At 36.4% G+C, this 25833-nt stretch overlaps 1 protein-coding gene across 1 annotated transcript in view; it reads right to left on the bottom strand.

Annotated features, from left to right (window-relative positions):
- NUP210 (nucleoporin 210) overlaps positions 1 to 25833 on the bottom strand; it is a 101959-nt gene that overhangs the window by 28555 nt on the left and 47571 nt on the right. The window contains exons 14-24 of the mRNA XM_087923911.1: positions 24926 to 25071; positions 22580 to 22801; positions 18185 to 18358; positions 17181 to 17373; positions 16824 to 16930; positions 8500 to 8604; positions 7702 to 7803; positions 5740 to 5868; positions 2955 to 3082; positions 2319 to 2454; positions 1476 to 1538 (exon numbers count right to left, since the gene is read on the bottom strand). Coding sequence (XP_087780037.1) covers positions 1476 to 1538; positions 2319 to 2454; positions 2955 to 3082; positions 5740 to 5868; positions 7702 to 7803; positions 8500 to 8604; positions 16824 to 16930; positions 17181 to 17373; positions 18185 to 18358; positions 22580 to 22801; positions 24926 to 25071 — 1505 coding nt within the window. The remainder of the gene's footprint in view (positions 1 to 1475; positions 1539 to 2318; positions 2455 to 2954; positions 3083 to 5739; positions 5869 to 7701; positions 7804 to 8499; positions 8605 to 16823; positions 16931 to 17180; positions 17374 to 18184; positions 18359 to 22579; positions 22802 to 24925; positions 25072 to 25833) is intronic.

Genomic DNA, 25833 nt, shown 5'->3' with positions numbered 1-25833 from the left:
ATCCCCCGTCCCATTGTTGATTGAGGGTGAACAACATTTTGAAGTTAAAGAGATTTTAGACTCTCGAAAAGGAGGGGTCGCCTACAATATCTTGTAGCCTGGAAACATTTCCCCCTCTCATGCTGAGTGGGTGAACGAAAAGACGTTAGGGCTCCTGACCTGCTAAAGAAATTTTATACTAAGTATCCTGATAAACCATAAGAATGCATGCAATGCTTAACATATCTTTTATTCTCTCTTACAGGGACTAATGTCCTTTTTCTAGGGGGTCCGAATGTCAGCCTCAAGATCTCTTCGGTACCCCAACTATTATCCTTTATTTCTCCCTAGTATCTCTACTACTAGGCTTACTTCTTTCGGCTGTCATTAGCAACGGGGGGGAGGGGTAATTGTGGGAGGGAAGAGAGCTGGAGGTGTTTTGCATTCTTTTACTGTGGGCAGAAGAAGGGGGGATTTCTTCTTTCCAATTTTCCATTTCTTTCCTAGCCTCTATCCTTTTTGCGCAGCTGCGAGGTCTTATCAAAATATGTCAAGGTCAACGGACAGAGGCCTCATCACTACCTGAAGATGCTCACATGATCATATTCGAACTTTTAATTGGCAGAGACTTCTGGACTTTGGGGGTGGGAACAATTCCATTTCTTTGTATGTGTGATCTGCGCCAAAAATTCTCACTTTCGGAATTCCATTTGTAGCTTCCTTTTCATCTTCCAGTAAAAGAAGAACTTTGCTCTGAACCATGGAGTCTGAGTATTTCTTTCTTGGATTTTGAAAGGAGCACAAACCGACATGAGGTGGTAAAGTGAAGTGCCATGTGATTGTGCCAAATTTTATTTCTGTGAGTCACCTGAAGTCATTAGTGTGATTTCACGTGTGACTTATGACTTCCTGCTGGCTTCCCCGCTGACTTTTCTTGTCAGAAACTGGTTCTGACAATCACATGATTGCGGGATGCTGCAGCCATTGTATATGCGCGCTGACAGTCAAGCAGCTGAATAATGATCATGTGACCACAGGGATACTCTGACAGCCACAATTTTGAGGACTGGTCAAAAGTGTTCCTTTCCAGTGCTATCCTAACTTCCAACAGTTGCTGAACTAGTGGTAGATAAGCGAGGACTACCTATAGTTATTGAATAGTTGTTGGAACGTATTGAAAATGTTTACAACAGTATTTTAAGTTTGATGTGTGTGGACTCTGAAGATAAATCTGGAAGTGATGATAATTTTTTTTAGTTCTAACATTGCCTTCTAGTCATTGTGTCAAGAAATTGCTCTCTACTGAATATTCAGTTTAAGAATTCTGGAACCTACAGTAGCCAAGCATTTGGAAATTACTAAATTGGGTAAAGTTGCTTCAGATTGGGAAGACCACACATCGAGGAATAAGGTTAAGATTACTTTTTATTCATGCATACACTAATGTTCCTTTTAGGAAATAATTAATTCAGCATAATAATTAAAAAACAACTTACTTGAATCACTGCGCCTATGAGTAAGGTGACCTTTTTTGGTATCAATTTAAAAGGAGGAAATACCTAGAAGTAGGACAAGAATTAATGTTTATTTACAAAGTTAAAATTCAACAATTTGGGACAATATAAGAATTTTCATTTCGATGTACCTTCTTGCTCTATGTGTTTCTTTTTGATTTTTCTTTTTATAGTGCCTTTATTTTGTCTTTTTAAACTTCTGCACTTAAAGCAGTTTGTCATTCCCCTCTTTTGTCTTGTCATTATTTTTCTCTTACATTTTCCTACTTTAAAAAGCACTTTAGTGTTGTTTCCCCCTTGATTGTGGCCATGTTTTGCCAATGCCACTTCTTGTTGTCAACTTTTCTTTCATTTTAAAGTTATTTTATTATCTAGCAATTACCCTTATTCTACTGCAACAGCTTTGGAGCTTGAGCATTTTCATGGCATTTATCTGATTATCTAATCCTCACCTTCTTTCTGAACTATTAATTCAATTGCATTTTCCCTCTACTTTCTGCTTGTTCTCTCCACCCTCATCACTGCCTAACATTTAGTCCCAGGCCCTCCTTTGTTTGGATAAGTGCAAAGAAAGCAAAAGAATCATCCAGGCTCTGATACTTACTAACATTAGTAATCATTAGTAACATCTTTCCTGACTTATCAGGCTAAGTGCATAGCATTACCTCATCCATATTTCTGCCTAATGATACTGATATTTGTCCATTAAAATAATTTTCCTTTCAGATTTTAAACTCATTTTGAGCGATGAGCTTTTCTGGCTGAGAAGCATCATTATAAAAAGTCACCCTAAAAGCATTAATAGCTAACAGTGAATATATTTACCTCAATCTGCTGTGGAACTGAATAGATCTTTTCACCGTATCTGTCCGTGACAACTCCTGTAACACTAGTTTGACCTATGGCCATGCCTTGCACAAGAAAAACAGCTGTGTATTCATCAGAAGTTTCATCAAGGGCTCTGCAATAATAAAATGTATGAATTAGTACACATCTGAACGTGCCTTTAGAAGCACTAAAGAGCAATTGCCTCAATTTAATTCAATGCAGAATTTTCAGTCATGTCCATTTGCAATTCTGAGCTGATAACATAGTGAGAAATATCAACAAGACTATGTGATAAGCTGTATTAAACAATGTAAGACATGGGAGAAGATAACAAAAATATATAGGTAGCCCTTGCTTAATAACCACAATTTAGACTGGCAACTCTGTTATTGAGATATATGACCTCATTTCTTTTATGGTTAAGCAAATTACTGTGTGATTCTTAAGCAAGACATTGACTGTGACTTGTGTTTTTCCTGCCAGCTTCTCTATCAGGTCAGCTTGTCAGAAGCCAGCTATGAAGCACTGAAATGATGATCACGTGATCATGGAATGTTGTGACAGTCATAAATATCCACTGTTGTATTTCTACAGTACTTAAAACAGAGTATAACAAATGAACGTAGCACTTACTTTAAGGAAATAATCTGAGATGCTGCTTTTAGTGTTAAGTCCATGAATTTGAAGTTTTTACTATGAAAGTATTTCTTCGAAGCATCCAGCACTCGGACATAGGCTTTAACATTTTTGCCAATTTCTACCTACAATATATATTTGCAGAGTTTTCCATTTCAATTCAAGCAATACATTTATTTATCTGTAGCTTAAAATATTGTACACCACGATCAGTCTCCTAGTACAGAATTACTGCAAAGTGATTTCATTATCTCTTAGCAACTGTAGATTGCAATCAAACTTGCTTCTGTATCAGCTTTCTTAGATGTACTATATCTACGCCATTCACAGCCAGTATAATCCCCAGTTGCCATTCAAGAATAAGATATGGAATAAATCAAGGCTGTGCAACTCCCCAGCCATAATGTGATAAAGGCACTATTTTATTTATTTACTATATATCCCTTTGTTGCTTTTAAAGTCAAGTCAGAGAACATAAGAATACGACTTCTTTCTCCTCTGACTGAATGATGAGGGATGCCTTTTTGAGAAAACCATTCCCATTCCCCTTTTTAAATTAACTCTAATATGTGCTATCAAAATTCAGGTTATTTTGGAGAGGGTATGCAGATAGGTTAGGGGAGAGCAAAATGAGTTAAGTCTGCTTCTAAGAGACCTTCAACTTTCATCCCCGCACTTAAGTGTACACATTTCTAATCCCCTCTGCCCAAATATGTTACATTGTTAGAATTGGGAAGGGCCACAAATTGAAATACATGGTCAAGTTGCTTCTTATGCCAGTGTTCAAGCATTTATTATGCCAATGTTCAAACCAACGTTTATTAGAAGTCTGACTTAGCTGTGGGGAAAAAAGCAGAGATTGGATTCAAACTTTTTAACAACTGGTTTTGTGGCGTGGCTTAGTTGGTGGGCATGGCTTGGTGGTCATGTGGCTGGCTGGATGTGGCCAACTCAACATCACTCACATCGAGGCACACATCTCCTCGCCTGGCCTCTCATGACTGTGGGGTTGCTGCAAGAGTTGTAAGTGTGAAAAACGATCATGTCACTTTTTTCAGTGCCATTTTAACTTTGAATGGTCACTCCACATAAGCAAAGTACCAGCAAAGGAGGAAAAAAACTCCAGAGATGTTCCTGAGACAGGAAGTCTAGCCCTGCCAAGAATGTAATAAGAGTTAATAGAGAGGCGGTTTCTGTAAACCAGAATGTTTCCTTCCTGCCTTCCTTATAGGATAAGGCCAGTAATTTCTTCTAACAACCAGTTCTCTGAACTGCTTAGAATGTTAACAATCGGTTCTAGCAAATAGGTACGAACCTGTAGAATCCCACCCCTAGAAAAGAGTCATTAACGCTGCTTTCATTGCAATATATTTATCTATCTATGTATCTATGTATCTATCTATCTATCTATCTATCTATCTATCTATCTATCTATCTATCTATCTATCTATCTATCTCTTTTTGGCAGAATGTGGATTCACCTCCAAGTATCACAATCTCTGCACAAGAACTGGAGGTTGTCTATGACTTTTTGTACCTAGGCTCAACTATATCCGACACTCTCTCTTTAGACACTGAGCTGAATATACGTATTGGTAAAGTGGCCAGCACATTTTCCAGACTTACAAAGAGAGTATGGCTTAATAAGAAGCTGACAAAACATACAAAGATTCAGGTCTATAGAGCTTCTGTCTTGAGCACACTCTTGTACTGCAGCAAGTCTTGGACCCTTTATGCATGGCAGGAGAGAAAGTTGAACACCTTTCATATATGCGGTCTCTGATGTGTTCTTGGTATCACCTGGCATGACAAAGTTCCAAATAGCGCAGTCTTGGAATGTGCCGGAATTTCTAGCATATATATACTATTGAACAGCGATGTCTATGCTGACTTGGGCATGTCATGAGAATGGCTGATGGGCGGATTCCGAAAGACCTCCTATATGGAGAATTAGTGCAGGGAAAAAGCCATAGAGGGAGACCACAGCTGCAATATAAAGATATCTGCAAGAGGGATCTAAAGGCCTTGGGAATGGACATTAACAGCTGGGAAATCTTGACCTCTGATTGTTCAGCTTGGAGGCTAAAGACACAGCATGGCCTTCTCCAATTTGAAAAGACACTTATTCAGCAGGCTGAGGCAAAGAGACAGTCCCAGAACCAGCAAAATCTGAGGGCTGGACAGGTGACAGACTGTATCTGTCCTCAGTATGGAAGGGATTGCCACTCTCGAATTAGTTTTTTTAGCCACACTAGATGCTGTTTTAGGACCTCTTTTCAGAGCACGATACCATAGTCTTTTGAGACTGAAGGATGCCAGTGTGGTATGTGTGTGTGTGTGTATGTATGTACACACACATCTAATTGAGTATAGATCTGTTAAATATTTTAGACACCTTAGAAAAGTCTTGGTTGCTTATCAGTGGAACAGAATATGATCTAGAAGTATTCAAAGTACTCTCAATTCCTTGGTGCCTGCTGAGCTTGGTTGTTTTCTTGCCAACTTTTATTACCGAACTAAATAACAGCATAAACTGGTAATGAAATGTCTACAAGAAAGCAACCAAGCTCAGAGAGCACCAAGGACCCCACAGTTCAACCCTGAGCTACAAATATTACCTTCTATCGATATTCTTAAATCTATTCCTTGGAGCAAAATAAATCATAAATGAAACTCCAACCCCTTGCCTATAATGAATTGATCTTGAAGAATCTTTGAATAGAATATTTTATTGTCTCAGTAAACAGTGTAGCAAACCATTCATTTAGAACTGAATACTAACCTTATCAACAATTCCAACATATACTTCTTGTATATTAGAAACATACACGTCAGTTTTAGCAATGGTGGAAGACGCAAGACACAAGTCATGTATCATTACAGATACTGACCCTGGATATAAGGGATAAATCTAAAATAAGGAGAAGAAAATGGAATCATATGTTCTTAATTGGTTATTGTGACTATTCTTTACTTAAAGCTATTGTGCTTTAAGGAAATAACAAATGGTAAATAACAGTGACAAAAGAAAAATGTGCAGTTAAGATTAAGGAGGACATTTTTCCACAGAAGATGTTCTTTCCAAATAAAGTTTTAAAATATATTTGAGGAATCTAATTTCACTGAGACAATAGAAACAGCCTGCAGGTAACAACTGCATTCAGGTGCGTCTAATGAAACTATTAGCCTCCAGTCTTGTATTCTTTTTTTGAAATTAGGAAGTAAAAAACAAAACACAAATCTTGGGGAGAAAGGATCTTATAAAAAAGGCCTTAAAAGGGAGTACACAGACTGAGTTTAACGAAAAAAGAAAGAAAGCATCTGTACTGCTGAGTATTTTATTCTGAATGACACCACATAAACTGATGGCAGTTTATGTTCCTGAAGAACAATTTCACATTTCAGTGAAAACTTTTAATCACAATGGCTTTTTGTTGTATCTCGCAAGGTATTACAATTTTCTGTAACGTCTTCAAGCGATTTCTTTTAGCTTTGGCTGTCACTATCTTTGAGGTCACATATTTTTTGAAACCACCTAAAGCAGACAGCCTACGAAAGTGACAATTTGTAAAGGGTTTAGTCTAATTTCATTACCTAGACTCAGGGAACTTCAAATGCCATACAAAGCAGTGAGATTTATCAATTGATTTAGCTTTACAATATTTCTATTTCATGCTGCAAAATATATTATCTGTTAGATTATCTCCTCACATCAGCAGAGACAAGGTTGAACTCTGCCTTCAAATATAAAACTCTCACACTCATCCACATGTAAAGTAAGTTATACAAATAAGGAGGAAAAAACATGAAAGGACAGAAATTAATTTGATGAATGTCAGACTGAATGGTAAATTGTTAGTTAATTAATTGGTGTTTACTCAATATGATAATTGTCACACTCAAGACAGAATTTTATTTTGCTGAATATAAGTCTAACTTGAGCAAAGTAAATATATATGGAATATAGGTGAAGGTGCATCAGACCATTAAGATACTGCCCCCATTTACCCCCAATAGGGTGTGTGTGTGTGCGTGTGTGTGTACGTGTGTGTGTGTGTGTGTGTGTGTGTGTGCACTTTCAAGTGTTGAGTTCTGGCAATTACTGGCATAAGCACATACAGTTTTCTTGGCAACATTTTTTGGGGGGGGGCGATAATTTGCCATTGCTTTCTTCCTAGGGCTGAGACTATGTGACTGACCCAAAGTTACATAACTGGCTTCATGCCATAGGAAGGACTAGAATTCACAATCTCCTGTTTTCTAGCCTGGTACCAACTAGATCTAGCCTGCTACTTTAGCAATACCAATAGCACTAGATTTCTGTACTATTCCATAGTGCTTTACAGCCCCCTCTAAGTGATCTACGGAGTCAGCATATTGCCCCCAACAACCTGGCTCCTCATTTTACCAACCTTCGAAGGATGGAAGGCTGAGTCAACCATGAGTTTGTCAGGATTGAACTTCTGCCCCTGCAATATTGCATTCTAACCATTGCACCACCATGGCTCCTTTAAGAATGTTTTTCACAGAGCTTTTTTGGAACAAAGCAGAACAGACTTATGTGTCTTATTACCCTGACCTAATTAGACTTGGAGGACTCTTATTCCATGGTTTCTGTAAGTCTTTGTATTTCTAAGATCACTTGATTTAAAGTTCTTCCAATATACTTTACAAAAAACCAGAGGATTTTCCATGGTCTTTTTCTCAAAAGAAAAAATAAATCATTTGCATCATAAATACTTACCAGAGCAATGTCTTTACCTTCTTCATATACTATTTTAACAATGTCAACAACACTGGTATTAATAAAAAAATATCCAGAGCCCCCATTAATAATCAGTTCGGCCTGTGAAGAAAAGAACATTTTAGAAAATTCACACTGAGATAACAGTTATTACCCATGTTTCCCCGAAAATAAAACTGGGCCTTATTTTCTTTTGATCCCCAAAATAAGCAGTAGGGCTTGTTTTCAGGGAATGTCTTATATTTTTTCCATGGCAGGGCAGGATGCTGCGTGGCACACTAATGCCGCCACCATGACAGAAGGGATGGAGCTGTTCCACATGCCCCACATTGGCTTACCTCAGGACCCCCTCAGCCAGGCCATCCACACCCCAACATCCACTTCACCTCGCGGCCACAGCTCCTACATACCAATCGACCTCCTGCTCCATTGCGGCCACAAGCAAACAGAAAAAGTGGGCTGAGAGCCATGTGGGCTCCTGCTGGATATGGTTGCCAGTGCTTATGCCACAAGGCAGGTGTTGGGGCATGGATGGCCTGGCTGTGGGGGCCATGAGGTAAGGCAGTGCGGGGAACATGGGACAGCCTCACTACCCCCACTTGCCTCATTGCCACGGCACTATGAGCAACCAGACGAAATGGGCAGGTGGCAGGCAACACAGGCTCTTAAGTAGGGCTCATTTTGGGAGTATGGCTTATATTAAGCACATGCATAAAACATGCCAGGCCTTATTTTTGGGATAGGCCTTATTTTGGGGAAACAGGGCACACACATACAGATACAAACATACAGACCTACCTTAACTGTCTGATGATTATAAATAGTCACTTCTTTAGGACTCATTTTAACATCTTCCACAAGTATTAGTTCAATACCTGCATTTACAGGTAAAAGAGCTTCATACTGTAAAGAGGAAGCAGGAAAACAAAGCAAGATGGTTCTTGAAGATGATAACAATATGGAAGAATGATTTAGAAAAGTAAGCTAGAATGGTACCATTGGACTCAAGCTAAGGAGACTGTATTCATGTCCACCCTCAACTATGGAAGCCCATTAAGTAACTTTGTCCCAGTAACACTCTCTTAGCCCAATCTATCTCACATATTTTTGCTGTAGGAAAAATAGGAAGGAGTGCTGTGGACATCAGCCTGAATCCTGGAGGAAAGGCAGGATATAACTCTAACAAATTAAAAAATAATAAGAGGAACCTCTTTGAAAAAAGTAGATTCTAGAATGTGTGGTTCTAGTAACAAGTTCAGCATTCCCAGATCTTTATTTTCACAAAACATGCATTTGTATATTTATATTTATGAATGCCAATGTATTTTGATATGGTCTCCAGAATAATCCCAACCATCAACTTATCATCAATACAACAATACATCAACAATGAATGTAGCTTGTATTTTATCTAATTGTGTTAGCTAACTCAGCTCGATGAAACATTGGCTTTATACATTCCTGATATTAATCTAATTCTCATTTCTTATCCAAATTTCTTGTTTTTTTCTCTATTTTCTTAATTTCATGATATCAAAACAATAAATGCATAGCATTACATGAGAATGAATTTTTCCTATATTTCGTTATATATGAATAAATGACTCTGAATTTCTATCAGAGTTCGAGGGAAATAGGTGATTTTAAGATGTGAAAAATAATAAAAGAAAGAAAGAAAAAAAGAAGCATAACAGCTGCATAAATTGCTTTGGTAATAAAATACAAAAATACATTTATATATATATTATTTAAATAAATAAATAATTGAATTTTATGTTTATATATTTGTATTGAACAATACAATCCTTGGTGTAATAGCCAAATATATTTCGGCAACAGGGGAGACAGGTAGCATATCAATTTATAAATTATTATTTTTAAAAAATAATTTATCTAAGTACTATAATAATTATTTCCTACTAAAGTAAACTAACAATTATCAGCATCTAGTAATTCATAATCTGATGAGTTATCTTAGATTAACTATAAATTTTGACCTTGGAAATAATTAAACATCTACTATTTAAGTGTTTGTGTTAACATATAAGAACTTCATCACACAAAAATACAAATAATGGAGAAGCTGTATGTCAACCATAGAAGACAAGCTTTGCATGCAAAGTGTTCCAAGTTTAAGACCTTGAAAAATCATTTTCATTTTCAACAGTACTGAGCAACATGAGCACCTGACTATTATAAAGTTCTTTTCAAATTTTTGTTATGAGAGTCCGGATATATCATAACAATGAAGAATGGATTTGGATTATCAATTTAAGTTTACTCTACACTATACCTATTCATTATTTTGTGCCATGTAGGATGGAAGTCCTACAATTCACATAAATTGGAAAATTATGCCTAATGTTCTTCAAGAAAAAAAATTATAATAAGCAGGAACTTGGCTTGTTGAAATGTTAAGTAATGGTGATCTGACGGTTATCCCAATTTAGTATTTTCCCTCCTTGTTTCAACCTGGAGACAAGAATATGGATACAGTTCGTTTCAATATATTTTCTTGAAAGATTAGGTATGCCAATACATTCAGGGAAAATATATGTTACTGCTTAGAGGCATGATATTACTGAGTCTTCAGTAACAAATATTACACCCTAGTTGTACAATAAGGTTGTATTCAAACTTAAATGTACTAAATATAATTAAAAGTATGTAAACTCTGCAGGATCCGATCTGGGTTGGTCACTGGGACCAGAGGTTTAGTCTTCTGAGCTTTCGGACGTGCTGGAGCCCATCCTCTCTAGCAGAATGTGTTTATTTGCTTTTCATTCATTATTAAGTCTGCTTCTTGGCTTGGTGGCTTATTTTGTTTGTTCTTTAATTTTCTTAAATTTTCTTAAATTTTCTTAAATTTTCTTCTCTTTTATTTAAAATTATGTTTTTTAAATTTATATAGCATAACTCATTACACACTAACGCTGCTGAAGAAAAAAAATAGCCAACTCTATTACAACTTGTGATATGATTGATGCTCAGAAGAAGAGAAGAGATAGTTGCAAAGTTCTGCGGGTTTCACAAAATCACTTTGCAGAATGTATTTGTTGGGTATATGAATACTCCAACTATTTTGGGTGAATAAATATATGAACCTAGGTTTAAGTGTTTGCAGCTTTAAGCACAAAAACTGCAATGTAATCTGATAATTAAGGGTGCGGTTGCAAGCTGCAATAATAAGGCAGTGAGAGAGACGTAACACTTCCTGGTTACTGGTTTCTGATTCCTGGTGTTACTGGTCGCTGGTCTGCTGGTCTCTCTGATCTCTGCTGCCTGCTGTTTTACTCCTGTATGAGACGTCTGATTGTTGGCTACTGTGCAAGATACCGTTTCTACTGAACAAAAGGACTGTTTACATGGTGTGCTGATATCCTGTGTATACTCAGCGTTGTCTTTGAGAGAAAGGTATCGGAAGGAGAAGATTTACAAGCAGATAAAGACATTGTACTGACTGTTAATAGACTAGGTAACTGGATTGATATACTGGATACTGACATATGGACTGAATGACACTTCTTAATCTCTGTGTGAATTAAATAACTATTTAAAAACTACAAACAGTGTTTTTGTCTCCAGTGTGTGTATACTCTTGGGCCCAGCCTCTCTCTCATTTTGGCTGCCTGGCTTGACTGCTGCTGTGCACTCTGCTTGGGGGTTTGTCCCCAGACACTAACATTGGTTATGGGCCCAGCAGTGTGCACAGTCTAACTAACAAGGTTATATCAGAGAGAGTTTTGGTCTGAGTTGCACATTACTGTAAAACAAACTGTTTGTTGAATAGTTATTTATCTGAAGAGCAATGGCACAAGTAAATTTGCCAAGTCTGTCCATGATATCCAGACTAGATGGAACAAACTATGTTTCATGGTCAATGAAATGTAGTTTACTTCTACGAAGAGAAGGTTTGTGGGACATAATTACAAACCCACCAGATGTATCTAACTTAGATCCTAATGATGAAGAGGATGCTAAAAAGATACAAGACTATGAACGAAAGAATGAGCAGGCTTTGTGCATCATAGGACTGACTCTCTCAGACCAGCAACTGATTCATATTCGTGGAGAGTTAATTGCTGCTAACTGCTGGGAGAATCTCAAGAAGATTTATGTTCGAGACAGTGTAGGAGCTCATATCAATCTTACACGGAAGCTGTTTAGAACACATCTTGAGAAAAATGGAGACATGTTAACTCATTTAAACTGTATGAAAAGCATTTTTCAAGAATTACAAGAAAAAGAGCTTATCTTTAATGAGTTGCAACAAGTATACATCATACTGTCTTCTTTGGATCGAAGCTATGATGATTTTGTGACTGCTTTAGAAGTATTGCCAAAAGACAGTTTATCAGTAACTGAAATTACCGGCAGGCTATTAGAAGAAGCCAGAAGAAGGTGTGAACGTGACCAGCTGAGAGAAGATAAACCTAAAGAAGAGAAATTATCTTCAAAGCTTGACAGAAACCAGCTATGTAAAGTAAAGCACCCGGAAGAAGAGAAATTATCTTCGACGGCATACACAATTAAGAAGTGTTTTAATTGTGGAGGCAGAGGACATTTGGCAAGATTCTGCAGAAAAGGAAAAAGCCAGAATGTAAAAAAGCCAAAGAAATCCTTTGAACTAGCCACGTTCAGCAACTGTGATGTGAAGAGTGATTTATGGGTGGTGGACAGTGGTGCATCCCACTGCATCACGAGAGATAAGACAAAGTTTATAAAAATGTCTACAAGCTCTCAGCATATATCACTCGCGAATGGCTGGCACCTCAAGGCCAAGGGTGAAGGTATTGCATATTGTCCATGTTTAAACCAGAATATAAAAATGTTGTATGTACCACAGTTAAAGATGAACTTACTTTCTGTAAGAGTATTAGATAAACTAGGTTATGTAGTTACATTTAAGAATAATAAGTGCATACTTGAAAAAGATAACAAAAGAGTAACTGCAGCTTTAAATGGAGCATTGTATGTCTTACATGATAGTAAGAAAGGGGAGGCACAGACTGTTTTAACAATATCAAGCCTCATAATGAATGTATCCATTTATTGCATAGGCGTTTGGGGCATGTAAATTTTAAAATGCTAAAACGTACAGTAGAGTTATCTGAAGGAATAAGGTTAAAACCCTGTGATAAATATTTGCGTTGTAATGTCTGTTGTGAAGATAAGAGTAAAATATTGCCTGCAAATAGGCTAAATGGTTTCAAAACTAAAGAACCTTTAGAAGTAGTATTTGCAGACATTATAGGTCCAAAGAAACCCAGTATGGGGGGTGCTCGATATATACTGAGCATTATGGACCATTACTCTAGATATGGGTTTTGCTACCTAATGAAAAGCAAAACTGAAACATATCAACATTTCTTCAACTGGTTAAAGTTTGCAGAAAGAAAGACTAAACGGCAACTGATAACCTTGGTGACAGATAATGGTACGGAATTTGTTAATAGCAAATTCCAGAATAGATTAAAGGCAGCTGGTATAGAGCATAAGAAATCTGCACCATACAGACCACAACACAACGCATTTATTGAGAGAAGAGGCCAAACACTACAGGCAATGGTTAGAACAATGTTAACTGATTCTGGATTACCTGATTCTGTGTGGGGGGAGGCTGCAATGTGTGCTAATAACATATTGAACAACGTTGTTAACTCAACTACTGGTGAAATACCATTCACCATGTGGCATGGCAGGAAGCCTGATCTGAGTTACCTGCACACATTTGGTGCACCAGCATGGGTGCATATCCCTACACAACTCAGGCGTAAAGGGCAACACAGAGCTAAACAATTCTTCTTCGTTGGTTACCAAGCTAACCATAGGGCATATAGATTTTGGGAGAAAGGCACATCTAAGGTGTTATGTAGTGCCAATGCCCAATTTCTAGAGCACGTAGGATGGGATAAGTTAGAACAGGATAACAATAAAGAAGTGGTTATTGAATCCTACAGAAATCCCATTAATTATCCCTGTAACTTTAAAAATAAAGTAAAGAGGAAGAGATAGTGCCTATAGACGAAGAAATAGAACCAATAGCTCAGCAAGATGAGGAACAGGAACAGGTAGTAACTCAAAAAAGTCCTCATACAAGCCCTGTAATTCCCAGAAGACCTACACGTATATCTAGACCGCCTGATAGATACCAGGCTAACACAGTGTGCCAGGAAAATAGAGTCCCAAATACTGTGGATGAGATAAAAATGTATCCTTCTAAAGATAAGGAAAGTTGGTATGCAGCAATGAATAAGGAATTGAAATCCTTGAAGGATATGAAAGTATATGAAAATGTGAGATTACCTGTAGATATAAAACCCATTGGCTGCAAATGGATTTTTAAGATAAAAACTGATAAGGATGGAAAAAGAATCCATAAGGCAAGATTAGTAGCCCAAGGCTTTAGACAAAGTGCCAATGACTATGATGAAGTAGTTGCACCTAGTCTTAAAGCAGCAACGTTAAGGGCAGCCTTAGTGTGGGCAGCAAGCAAGAAATATATAGTTAACCATTTAGATGTGGAAACTGCTTACTTGCATGCTCCACTAAGACATACTGTATATATGAAAAAGCCTAGTGGATTGAAAGGTGAAAATAATAATGATTGTTGGTTGTTAAAGAAGAGCCTCTATGGTCTTAAACAATCGGGCTATGAATGGAACCAGTATATTGTGAAGGAACTAAAAAATATAGGGTTTAAAGCTGGTTTAGCCGATCCATGTCTATTTAAAAGGGAGACAAATAGGAAAATATCATTATTATTGTTATTCACTGATGATATTGCCTTGATTACTGAGACTAATGATGAAGCAAATAAAATAATAGCATCATTAGGCAAGAAAATAAAAATCAAGCAATTAGGGGAGATAAAGAAATATCTAGGTTTAAATATAGTGAAAACACAGAAAGGTTTTAAGATATCTCAGGAAGATAAGATATCTAAATTGCTAATAGATTATAAGATGGAACTTTGTAAGCCTGCAAAGACTCCAATGAGTCAGGATATTTGCAAAATGGATACTCAAAGTCCCAAGTTTGATAAGGTCATATATCAATCTTTGATTGGTAGCTTATCATACATTAGCAATTGGTCAAGGCCAGATATTGCTTATAGTATTAATCAGCTGGCACGACATAATAATGATCCGCTTCAATGTCATTGGATAGCATTGAAAAGAATCTTAAGATATCTTAAAGGAACATTACACCATGCACTGTATCTAGAACCAAAAGGTGATCTCATATTGAGTGCTTATGCAGATGCTAGCTTTGCATCAGAAAGAGATACAAGAAAGTCGACTTCAGGAACAGCCATAATGCTGGGTAAGACATTAATAGGTTGGAAGTCAATAAGAAAACAGCATATAAGTTTGTCTACTATGGAGGCTGAATTCTCCTGTTTATCACTATTATGTACTGAGTTAATTATGTATAAACAAATGTTGAATGATATGGGTATAACTGTAAATTATCCAATAATTGTACATGAAGATAATCAGGCAGCAATTCAAATGGCCACAAATATTGCAGTGAAAACTAGGAGCAAGCATACAGATTTGAGGTACCTAAATGTTAGACAATCTGTAAAGAGTAAAATGATTCAGCTGGAGTACTGCATGTCGGAGGACAATATAGCTGATAATTTTACTAAAGCCCAAGGTGCCATTAAGCACCTAGAGAGTTGTGAAAAATATGGGTTCAGATTGTAAGGGCATTATATATTTATATCACCCAAAAGGGGAGAATGTTGGGTATATGAATACTCCAACTATTTTGGGTGAATAAATATATGAACCTAGGTTTAAGTGTTTGCAGCTTTAAGCACAAAAACTGCAATGTAATCTGATAATTAAGGGTGCGGTTGCAAGCTGCAATAATAAGGCAGTGAGAGAGACGTAACACTTCCTGGTTACTGGTTTCTGATTCCTGGTGTTACTGGTCGCTGGTCTGCTGGTCTCTCTGATCTCTGCTGCCTGCTGTTTTACTCCTGTATGAGACGTCTGATTGTTGGCTACTGTGCAAGATACCGTTTCTACTGAACAAAAGGACTGTTTACATGGTGTGCTGATATCCTGTGTATACTCAGCGTTGTCTTTGAGAGAAAGGTATCGGAAGGAGAAGATTTACAAGCAGATAAAGACATTGTACTGACTGTTAATAGACTAGGTAACTGGATTGATATACTGGATACTGACATATGGACTGAATGACACTTCTTAATCTCTGTGTGAATTAAATAACTATTTAAAAACTACAAACAGTGTTTTTGTCTCCAGTGTGTGTATACTCTTGGGCCCAGCCTCTCTCTCATTTTGGCTGCCTGGCTTGACTGCTGCTGTGCACTCTGCTTGGGGGTTTGTCCCCAAACACTAACAACTTTTGAGAATTATAATTAATTTTTTATATGTAAAAATTCAGATTGAACAATTTATCCTTTTCCCTAATAGAAACAATAATATTATCTTTACCAATAGCTGTACAGGTAGTTCTCAACTTACAACAGTTCATGTAGTGACTGTTTTAAGTTACAACGGCACTGAAAAAGTGAGTTCTGATCGTTTTTCATACTTATGACTTTTTGAGGATCCACATGGTCATGTGATCAAAATTCAGATGCTTGGCAACTGACCTTTTGAGACTTTCTGACAAGCAAAGTCAATGGGGAAGCCAGGTTCACTTAACAAACAAATGTGTTACTAACTTAATAACTGCAATGATTCTCTTAAGGTAATAAATATGGGGCAAAATTCACTTAACAACTGTCCCACTTAGCAATAGAAATTCTGGGCAAAATTGTGGTCATAAGTCAAAGAGTATACTGCTTTATGGTTAACTCTAAAATTACAAACAGTCGGCTTTTTGACAATTGAACCATCTACAGGTTAAACCTGCATTTACAGTAAAATATGCAAAGAACAATTTAGAATAAAGAATAATGAGGAAAGGGAGGAGGGATTTCAAAGCTAGAAAATCCATTTCAGTATTTCATTTTACTTCTAAGGATCTGAATTATAATACTTCAGAATGATGGTAAAGTACAGCATATTAATACTGCATTATGAAATGGATATAGAAAATATATCTTATTGGGGTAGTAATCTGAAGGCATAAGGCATTACCGGTTTCTTTACTTCATTGGTAATCAAATGAATATGCTGATAGCCAACTGCAGTAGCTGATATTATTGTTGCTCCTGGTTTATGATGAACTAAAACAGTTTGCAGACCTAAAAAGGGTGGAGAAAATTGGAAAAGAAGTGAGTACTGCTGAACAAACCATTGGAACACAGGACCATAGCAATAAAATAGCCTTCACAGTTATACAGCCTCACACCCTGCCCTTCCATTTTTTAATATCCTTACAAAAATATGATAAAGTTTCATTCCAGGAAGCAAGGGTTGGTAGTGATGGAATAACTAGTATTAGTATCACAAGGAAACTGAATGAATATTTTAAAAAATGTGAGGGAACAGTACCTTGCATTTTCTTCTGACTGTTTCCGTGATCTTTCATAGACAGTTCCATAGGCATCCTGGCCTCTATGCTAGCTAGTAAATGGTTTGTTGAATCCCAGGTTATAGTTAGAGAACTAAAATTGTCAAATTTATGCCCCTGATGATCATAAACATCTAGCTCCAATACTGGATTGCGGAAAATGGAAATAGGAACCTAGAAAATAATTATTTTGTTTATAAATATGAAAAACATATTTCAAAATACACATGCATCTGAGTGCACAAAGATAATGCACAAGATTAAAAACAGGCCATATTCTGCTATATTGAACAAACTAGATCTTTAACTATTTCAGCAGCATTTTGGAACGTAGCTGTAGACAGGCAGCTTTCCAATGCAACTGAGATATCGAAAAGGCATCTAACTTGCAGGAGAGCTGGGGCAATTCTACATATTACAGTTTTCCTTCTGCAAGACATCTCCCATTTGCTCCGTGGAGTTCCAGATTTAAGATGTGAAGGTGCAGAGGGCAAGGAGAATCAGATCCACAGCTATGGCTGGAACAATTGAAGTATATGTCTTGATACATTTGTTCCCCCAGGCCTTGTGAATAGGGTTTTGAAAGCATCATAAAAGTTAACCCCAACCCCGTTCAAAGGTATCATGGTGGTTTATGGCCAAATCATTTTCCTGAAGGCAAGTTCATGAAGTTGCTTCTCTCGGTTCTTAATCTCCCAGGATATTTTCTACCACCATGGCTTATTTTTCTCCAGGGCAATTGGGAGCCTTCTAACCAAAGCATTGAACAAAACCATTATCATTCTTTTTGTAAAATAAGTGTGGCTCTTCTGTAAACAATTCTTATAAAAATATAGAAGTGGGAATTAGCTTGTATCAGCTTCCTCTCTGCCTGCCCGATCTCAGTAAAAATGCATTGAATTAGGCAGATCCGAAATGAGGGTGAGCACCAAGGGAAGTACAGTATTTAGTGTTACCACTTTCTCTTCCACCAATTCATACCTACCCCTTGTTTGTCCTGATGAAGGAAGGGACAGGAAACATCCATCTCAGGATCAGCAGATACAAGTGCCAAGGAAAGCCGAGAAGGAGTGGCACAAATCAATGTCACATCAGCTGACTCAACAGCTGGAAAAGGGTTGGTTACAGAGGGCTTGTTGCCAATTGTTAGTGAAATTACCTGCATAAACATTGGTAAGAATAAATAATAATAATAAAAGTTTGTACATCGCAAAACACTTCTTTTTTTTATGCAATACTGTTTAAGACAGATCATTATGGTTGAGTATTTGTTTCAGTAATAGCCTGAAATGTTGACAAATAAAGATATGTCATTCTGACATTTATTTTCAAAAGCAGTTCTCGTCCATTATCGGAGTGCCACTTTATTGCTCCTTTACCCACTTTAACACTGCAAAATAAAATTATGTTTTTAGGATTTTGAAACAGATGGCTGATCTTTATGAAAAGAAGGGACATGTGCACATATAAGTGACTGCTTCAAGAAACACTATCTTATTACTGTATTTTAATGATAGAATGTTTTTATGGGCAGAAGTAACATTCTCATATTTACTGTTTATTCCAAGTAAATTTAGATTATATGAATACTTTAGGTAGAACTTCCATAAGGTGCTGTTGCACAAAATACATTAACAATACTAAAAAAGAAGTTTAATGCAGCAAAATGAGAATGTTATAAAACTATTTTCTTTAGTATTTCTTTTAATTGTTGTATTCATGTCTAATACCTGACTTTTATCATCACAATTTGTTAAATGAATCATACTAAATTGTTAATAAGAAGAAAGTTTAATTTTTCAGGAAAAAAATCTTACTGATGCTACATTTCCAGATTCTATTAAAGTTAAAGACCGTGTGCTCAGATAATCATTAGCTTATTCTATTAGATTTTATTTTTAGACAAGTAATAGTTATGGATCAGTAAAAACCAGTGAATGTCAGGTTAAAAAAATGTATCATTCTTATAATAAGGTTAAATTATCAGTGATAATGACCAGAATCTACAATCTTGGGTTATTGTGGATGTATCCAACTCTAGCAGCATAAGAAATGGTTTTTGAGCACATGTTACTTGAAAAATTTAAGAGACTATATTTTTTATGAAAGTCTTATCCTTTTAGGATATAACTGCCTACATTTCCCTCTATCCCCAAATCTCAAGTCCTGCTCAGTTGCCTCGTAGGGATGTTCCTGGAAGAGCTGAGTAAAGGACAATAGGAGTGAATGACAAGAGTATTCCCAGCACAGTTACTCAAGGCATGAAAGTAATCCAGCTGCCCAGCTGAGGCAAGCAGACATTTATATTAGGCAAAAATGATGTAAGAAGATGCTGAAGGAGAGTGACCATTTTACTGATAATGGCAGACACATCCTTTAATAATGCACAGGAAAATGCAACGATAAAGCTTTCCTGTATTTTAGCAAGGAAATCTAATAGAAAGGAAGAGTAAGAAGTTGATTATACAATCCAGGTGATGCTCTTCTCAGATTGGATGGCACTCAAAATGCTACTGAGAAAGAATTGAGAATCTTCTGGAGATAAAATGTCTTATGTTATGGCTACATTTAAGTCTTTTGCTGTCTAGCTACTGATGTTGCCATGCAGGAAAAGAAAATCTAAAACTGAAAAGACACAATTACATGGAACAAGAAGTGTGAACATTGGAAAATGAACATAGTGAAAGATAAAATATCAGACAGACAGTAAAAATTGCCAAGAAAAGAAAAGCCAGCCAAGAAAGATAAAGTTTTCAGGAAGGAACTGAACAAAGGATTTCATAGAGCTGTTAGAAAAAATAAGTAGCACTATTATAATAACCTCTCTAAAAATACTGAAGATTGAAACAGACATGGAAAAACAAGGAAAATTTTCCCACCAAAAAATATTTCCACTCCCAAATAAGTTCAACCTTCAAATTGCTATGCCAGTCAATAGTATTTGATTCAAAGAAGATCAAAGAAAGATGGAAGTCTTATAAACTTATATACAGATACTTATATTCTGTAAAGTAGAAATGGTCAATATCTAAAGATCTAAACATCTAAAGAGCTTAGAACAGGGTCCCCACCCCTCAGCTGCACAAGCAGTGGGAGAGCACATTTGCATGCGCAGATCCATTTACATGAGCGGCTGGTGCTTGCACTCGTGTGTGAAACTTCATTTGTATGACTGGTATGGGTGTGCACTTGTTGCTTGTGCAAATAGACCTGCATGCACAAGTGCACACAGCCACCACTTGTACAGCCCAGAACCATCTCCTCTCTTCCCCCACCCTGCTGATTCATAAAGCTGAAAAGTTGGGGACCGCTACCATAGGAGAAGATACTTATATGGCAGAGAACTTAAAAGAGTTCCTATAGTACTAGATGGTTAGGAGACCATTCTGGTCACTAACAATATGAAGGTTATAAGATTTAGGCCTATGGGCAGGATCCTGCTCATGAGGTGCTTAGATCTAGCCACCCTGGAAACAGCAAAGGATTGGCCCGCAGTGCCTACGCCAGCAAAAACAGAGCTTGGGAGGACAACGCAAGGCCCTCCCAGGCTCTATTTTCAACCACAATGGCCTACCCAGGCTCTGTTTTTGCTGGCAGAGGACTGCAGGAGGCCATCACGGCTGAAAACAGAGCCTCAAGAAATGAGGTCAGGCTGGCCATGCCTATTTTGGCCACATCTACCCCCCTCCCCGAGGTTAACCAGAACCCTGATGAAACCCTCAATGAATTCAAGTTTGACACTCCTGCTCTGAAGATTCTAATCAAGCTATGTCAGCAGACCTGGAGAACAACACGGTGACCAACAGATCAGTCCATATAGTACTCTTAAATCCCCCTTTGGGGTAATTATTTACTACCCCAAAAGGAAATGTAAGAGTGTGTGGAAACTATCATACAAGATCCTTGATATCACATGCTAGCAAAATAATATTTAGATTGATCTAAAAAAAGGCTTTCAATCCTACATGGAAAGAGAGATGCCAGATGTTCAACCTGGTTTTTAAAAATGCTGATGCTGATATGCACTGGATAATTGAAAAAAAATCAAGCAAGCAAAAAAGTTAATTTGTGCTTCAGTAATTACAGAAAGATATGTGATTATATAAACTGTGTCAGGCGATAGCATGTGAGAAGAAAAACTGGATTTCAAAATTTTTCATTGTATTCACACATATATACAGAATAGAATGTGGTAAAACAGACTAGGTCAGGGTTAGTAATGGAGCCAGATAAGACCGTATATTCTTTCCTTGTTTGTTCAGCCTACATGCCAGATATGTATATTGAGAGTCTGTGAATTTAAGAAGCATGGTTTTAAAACTGAAGGAACAAACATCAAGAGCCTGCACTATGCTGACAGAAAAATTCCGATAGATGGGATAAAAAAATATATTAATGCTTTTAAACTTTGGCCTTGCAAAAGACTCCTCAGAATATTATGGATAGTGAAGAAAGCAAACCAATCATAGAACAAATCAATTCACCCTTTTTATTAGTGGCATAAATGACCAGACTCCCATATTTTAGATATATGAAGATCCAGCTCCTATGAGAAATCATAATGCTGGTAAAAACAAAGAAAAGAAACAAAAAGAAAGGGACAACAGGTAGCAAGAGGATTCAGTGATGTTGATGTTGGATGCACAATTAGGTAGGGTCAGGTTGGGGACAGATTGCCCTGGACGTGTAGTTATGCAATGTCACTAAGATTTGATAAAACATAATCACTCAACCAATCAGTGATTATATTTGATTATGGCTTTTTGATTGCATTCACTCATATTGATTTGCAAAAGTGTGCTATTTTATCTGAAGCATTAAAATTTAAAAGTCATACCTGCAATTTTTTTAAAAAAATCAGTGAACAAATTCAAAAGTTAAATTGTTACATTAAGTGTACAGGGAAGATTTTTTTTTTGATCCTTTGTGAAACTAATCATTATGTTATTACTTTTACTTTTGTTTAAATGTCATTTTAAACTTTTAAATTTTAAAAAACTTTTAAATGTCATTTTAAAATTTGTTTAAAAGATGCTTTTCAGATTTTTTTTCTGCTGCTTTTTACTCTTATGAGTCTTGAGGAATAATGTGTAATATAATAAGTAATTATGTTCAGTCAGGAAACACACACACTGAGTTAAAGCATTGGCACTTTTCATGATATAAAATCATTTGTAAATTTAACAAAATTTAATTCTTATGAGTTAAACAGCATAAGGATCAGCAACTGATTCATGCATCCAAATGTCATAATAGTTATGATTATGCAAGGTAACTATTAAACACCTTATTTCTTGTATCGACTGTTAAAATAAACCACCTCAATTCCTCTCACCTAAAAAATACAGCAAACTTTAGAATCAAAATTTATCTCACTCACATGATCCCCAAGGGCTTTACATGTTGCTCTAGCCCAATGCTGGAAATAATTCCTAGATGTAGCTGGTCCTAGTAAATGTAAGCCAACATTTTCTGGATATTCCGTATTGGTATCTCTGAAGAACTTAGTTGGCTCTTGAATCCAGGGTCTGGGTCCACCTTCAAAGAGGATATCTTTAGAAGAACCCAAAGTTACCAAAGCAGCAGAAATAGGGTCAATAATCTAGGAGAGAAAATGATAATGATTTAGATCATGATAATATTATCAGTAATTTTGTCAGAAATTATTAATCTTGTTAACTAACCTATACAGTTTTTCTCAAATTAGACATTGCACAATACCCATAAAAAACTGCAGTGATGTCAAAAAAAATGACAGATGTCATGACCTGATCATATACGGAATGAAATTAATGCTTGTATATATGACATGTATGTAGAGTAAGCTGTATATATTACATCATGAAGTCAGCAGGACCCCAAATTGGGCACATTATATTTCTGAGGCAGTGCAACCACCATCTCAGAACCAGGAGGCTCTAAAATCCAGAGCCACTCAGTTTTACGAGATTTGAGTTGAAACATGTTGTTGCTTAGCCAGATCAAAATAGCTTTCAAACACCAAGACAGGACCTCCAAAATATCAATCAGATCATCTGGGATGGAGATTCATAACTGAGTATCATCTGCATATTGATGAAGCCGAGTTTGAACTGGTGGATGATTCCACCTTGTGGCTTCACGTAGATGTAAAGCAAGAGAAGAGATCATACTAAGCTGTGCAGCATGCCGCATAACAGGGCCTACTGGATGCATGTCTCCTCTTCCTATCAACAGCAACTGGGGTGGCCCTGGAGAAAGGAAGACAACCAGCATAGTACAGTGCTGGTTAACAACAGCCAGAGCCAATCCAGAAAGATGCCATGCAAAGCTGCTGAGAGATCATGGTGCTTTATCATTCAGTTGTGTAGCTATTCCACTTGAAGGATTAGAAGCAGATGTTCCCGTTTGCTTCAGAGAGGCATTTTGATATCAGCTCAAAAAACAAAGCATCCTCTGAAATATTTCCATATTGAATAATCTAGGAGGGTTTTAGTTGTTTCCAGTGTGTTTTTGCTCACCAACACTAATGCTCAGATACTTTTTGTGCATGCTCAATTCTTTTCTTTAGGATTCTACTGTACAACACTTGTAATTCAGGCAAAGGATAATTTTTTCCAAGATAATTAATGGATTTGGTAACCTGCCTGCAGAAAAGAATCACATGAGAGGAAATTCCAGCATGTTTTGTTATTTTGCTCCACCTTTCTATATACAATAATATTATTTTTTGGTTAATTTTCTTTGAATATTCTGTACTCAAATTAATGGCAGTTATACTCAGGGGGAATTTTTCCAGCTGCTTTCAGTAAAGTAAATCTTTCTAGTGTTTCCTGAAAACAAAATTCTAGACTTATATAAATAGCAGCATTTGATGATGCACACCTTCATAAAATAAGGGAACAAATAGCCATAAAAGCAAGCAACTGTTTCAAGTGGAGTAGCTTGAACTGCAAGACCGGTGTAAACTTGCATTTGGTTTTGGAAAGTTCCAATTATTAGAATACTAAGCTGTTATAACTGTTTTTAAATAGCATTAACATTTTGATATAGTTATACACAATAAAAACTAGTAGGTGATTCAGTTAATGTCCAGGATCTCAGAGAATCATGAGGAAAATAGGATATGTTTGAGTTTTTTGTAAAAAAATAATAAAACCAGGATGCAAATAAAAACAAACAAACAAACAAATAAAATCTAGCTGTAGAAGACTTCTCATCTAATCTTACAAAAAAAGTTCCAGGCTTTATTTTTATTTTAAATACTACTACATGTGTATTTTATGAAAAATACACATGATTAAAAGTCATGGTATACATTTGAATAAATATTTCTATTCATTAAATTTTATTTTATGTTCTATTTTATTCTTTTATTCTATTTAATTTTTTATTGTTTTTAATGTATTAAGGTTAGTTAATGTTATTGCTTATTTTGTTATGAAGGTGGTTGTTTGATTTGCTGTGCAGCCTTCTGAATTTCTTAAAGGAAAGACAATTCAGAAATATTAAAGAATAATAATAAATAAATACCCCTGCAATCTTATAAGCACATACTGAGGATAATTCCAAACAGAAACTTCCATAATCTGATGTTTCACGTTCATTTAATTGCAAGCAAAAGATCAGTCATTACATTTGTTTAGTTCACTTGTTATCTTAAATTAGTTCATACTGTATAATCAACATATATTGAAGAAAGTATTTATCAGAATTAGAAAGAAAGCTTTATTAAACCAAGGCTTACTTTTATTGGCAGGTAGGCTGCTATGGTAATACTGGCACTGAGGTAAATATGGTCATGAGTATAACTAACAACAAGTGAGGAATGCCCTTGGGTTTCAGCTTTAACTCTGATCCCACTGCAGTATTCAGAAGTTGGCTTCAGTCTTCCTGTTTTTTTAAAAAAAACCACAATAGAGCATAACATGAAATAATATTTACACTACACTTTTAAATGTTGATTTAAAACTTGCCCATGCTAATAAACATACGATTACAAGTCAATGTACTAATAAAACAAATAAACAAAAGGCAAAATAGCCAATTGCAGAGAATAAAATAGAACCTCTGTCAAAAAAGATACTGAGTCTGTCTGGTTAACATGATGTAGTAATCATGATTACAAACTGATGAAATAAGAAGTAAATGAGAACATTCCAATGCCAGACTAACCACAGTGTGCATATGAACACTCTATTGTCTAAAACATTTGGAGGAATGATGTCATTGATTTTTCTTGGAAGCCTCTAAATAGGACTTTTGAAAGGCATCTTGTACAGAAAGAGAGCCCTTCTATTGTGCTGCTCTCAGTGCCCACAAAATCTGGCCTGGGTGGCAGGGGCATTCCTGGAGCAGATTTTGGAAAGATATACAGGATGAATAATAACAAGAGAAAGTTTTATTCTTCAAGTGCACAGGCACTCTAAAAACTCTGCCTCTAACCAAAAATGATTTTACTTGTCTCTAAAAGATTTCCTGATGGAAAAGTGATTATGCAAAGTCCTTATTTCAGGTGCCCCACCCCCCACCCCCACCCCCCAATATATTGGGATAGAGAAAACAAAGAAATATTCTCAGTTATTCTTGGCCTGATCTGACTTCTAGTTTTATTTGAAAAAATAATACTTGCCTAAAAGTTTTCAGAAATATTAA

This window comes from Pseudonaja textilis, chromosome 2 (genome assembly GCF_049901715.1).
Source record: "Pseudonaja textilis isolate UNSWEBS1 chromosome 2, rPseTex1.2, whole genome shotgun sequence".
Classification (NCBI taxonomy): Eukaryota; Metazoa; Chordata; class Lepidosauria; order Squamata; family Elapidae; genus Pseudonaja; species Pseudonaja textilis.
The sequence above is the reverse complement of the archived record's forward strand: the minus strand, read 5'-3'. Positions and strand labels throughout refer to the sequence as shown.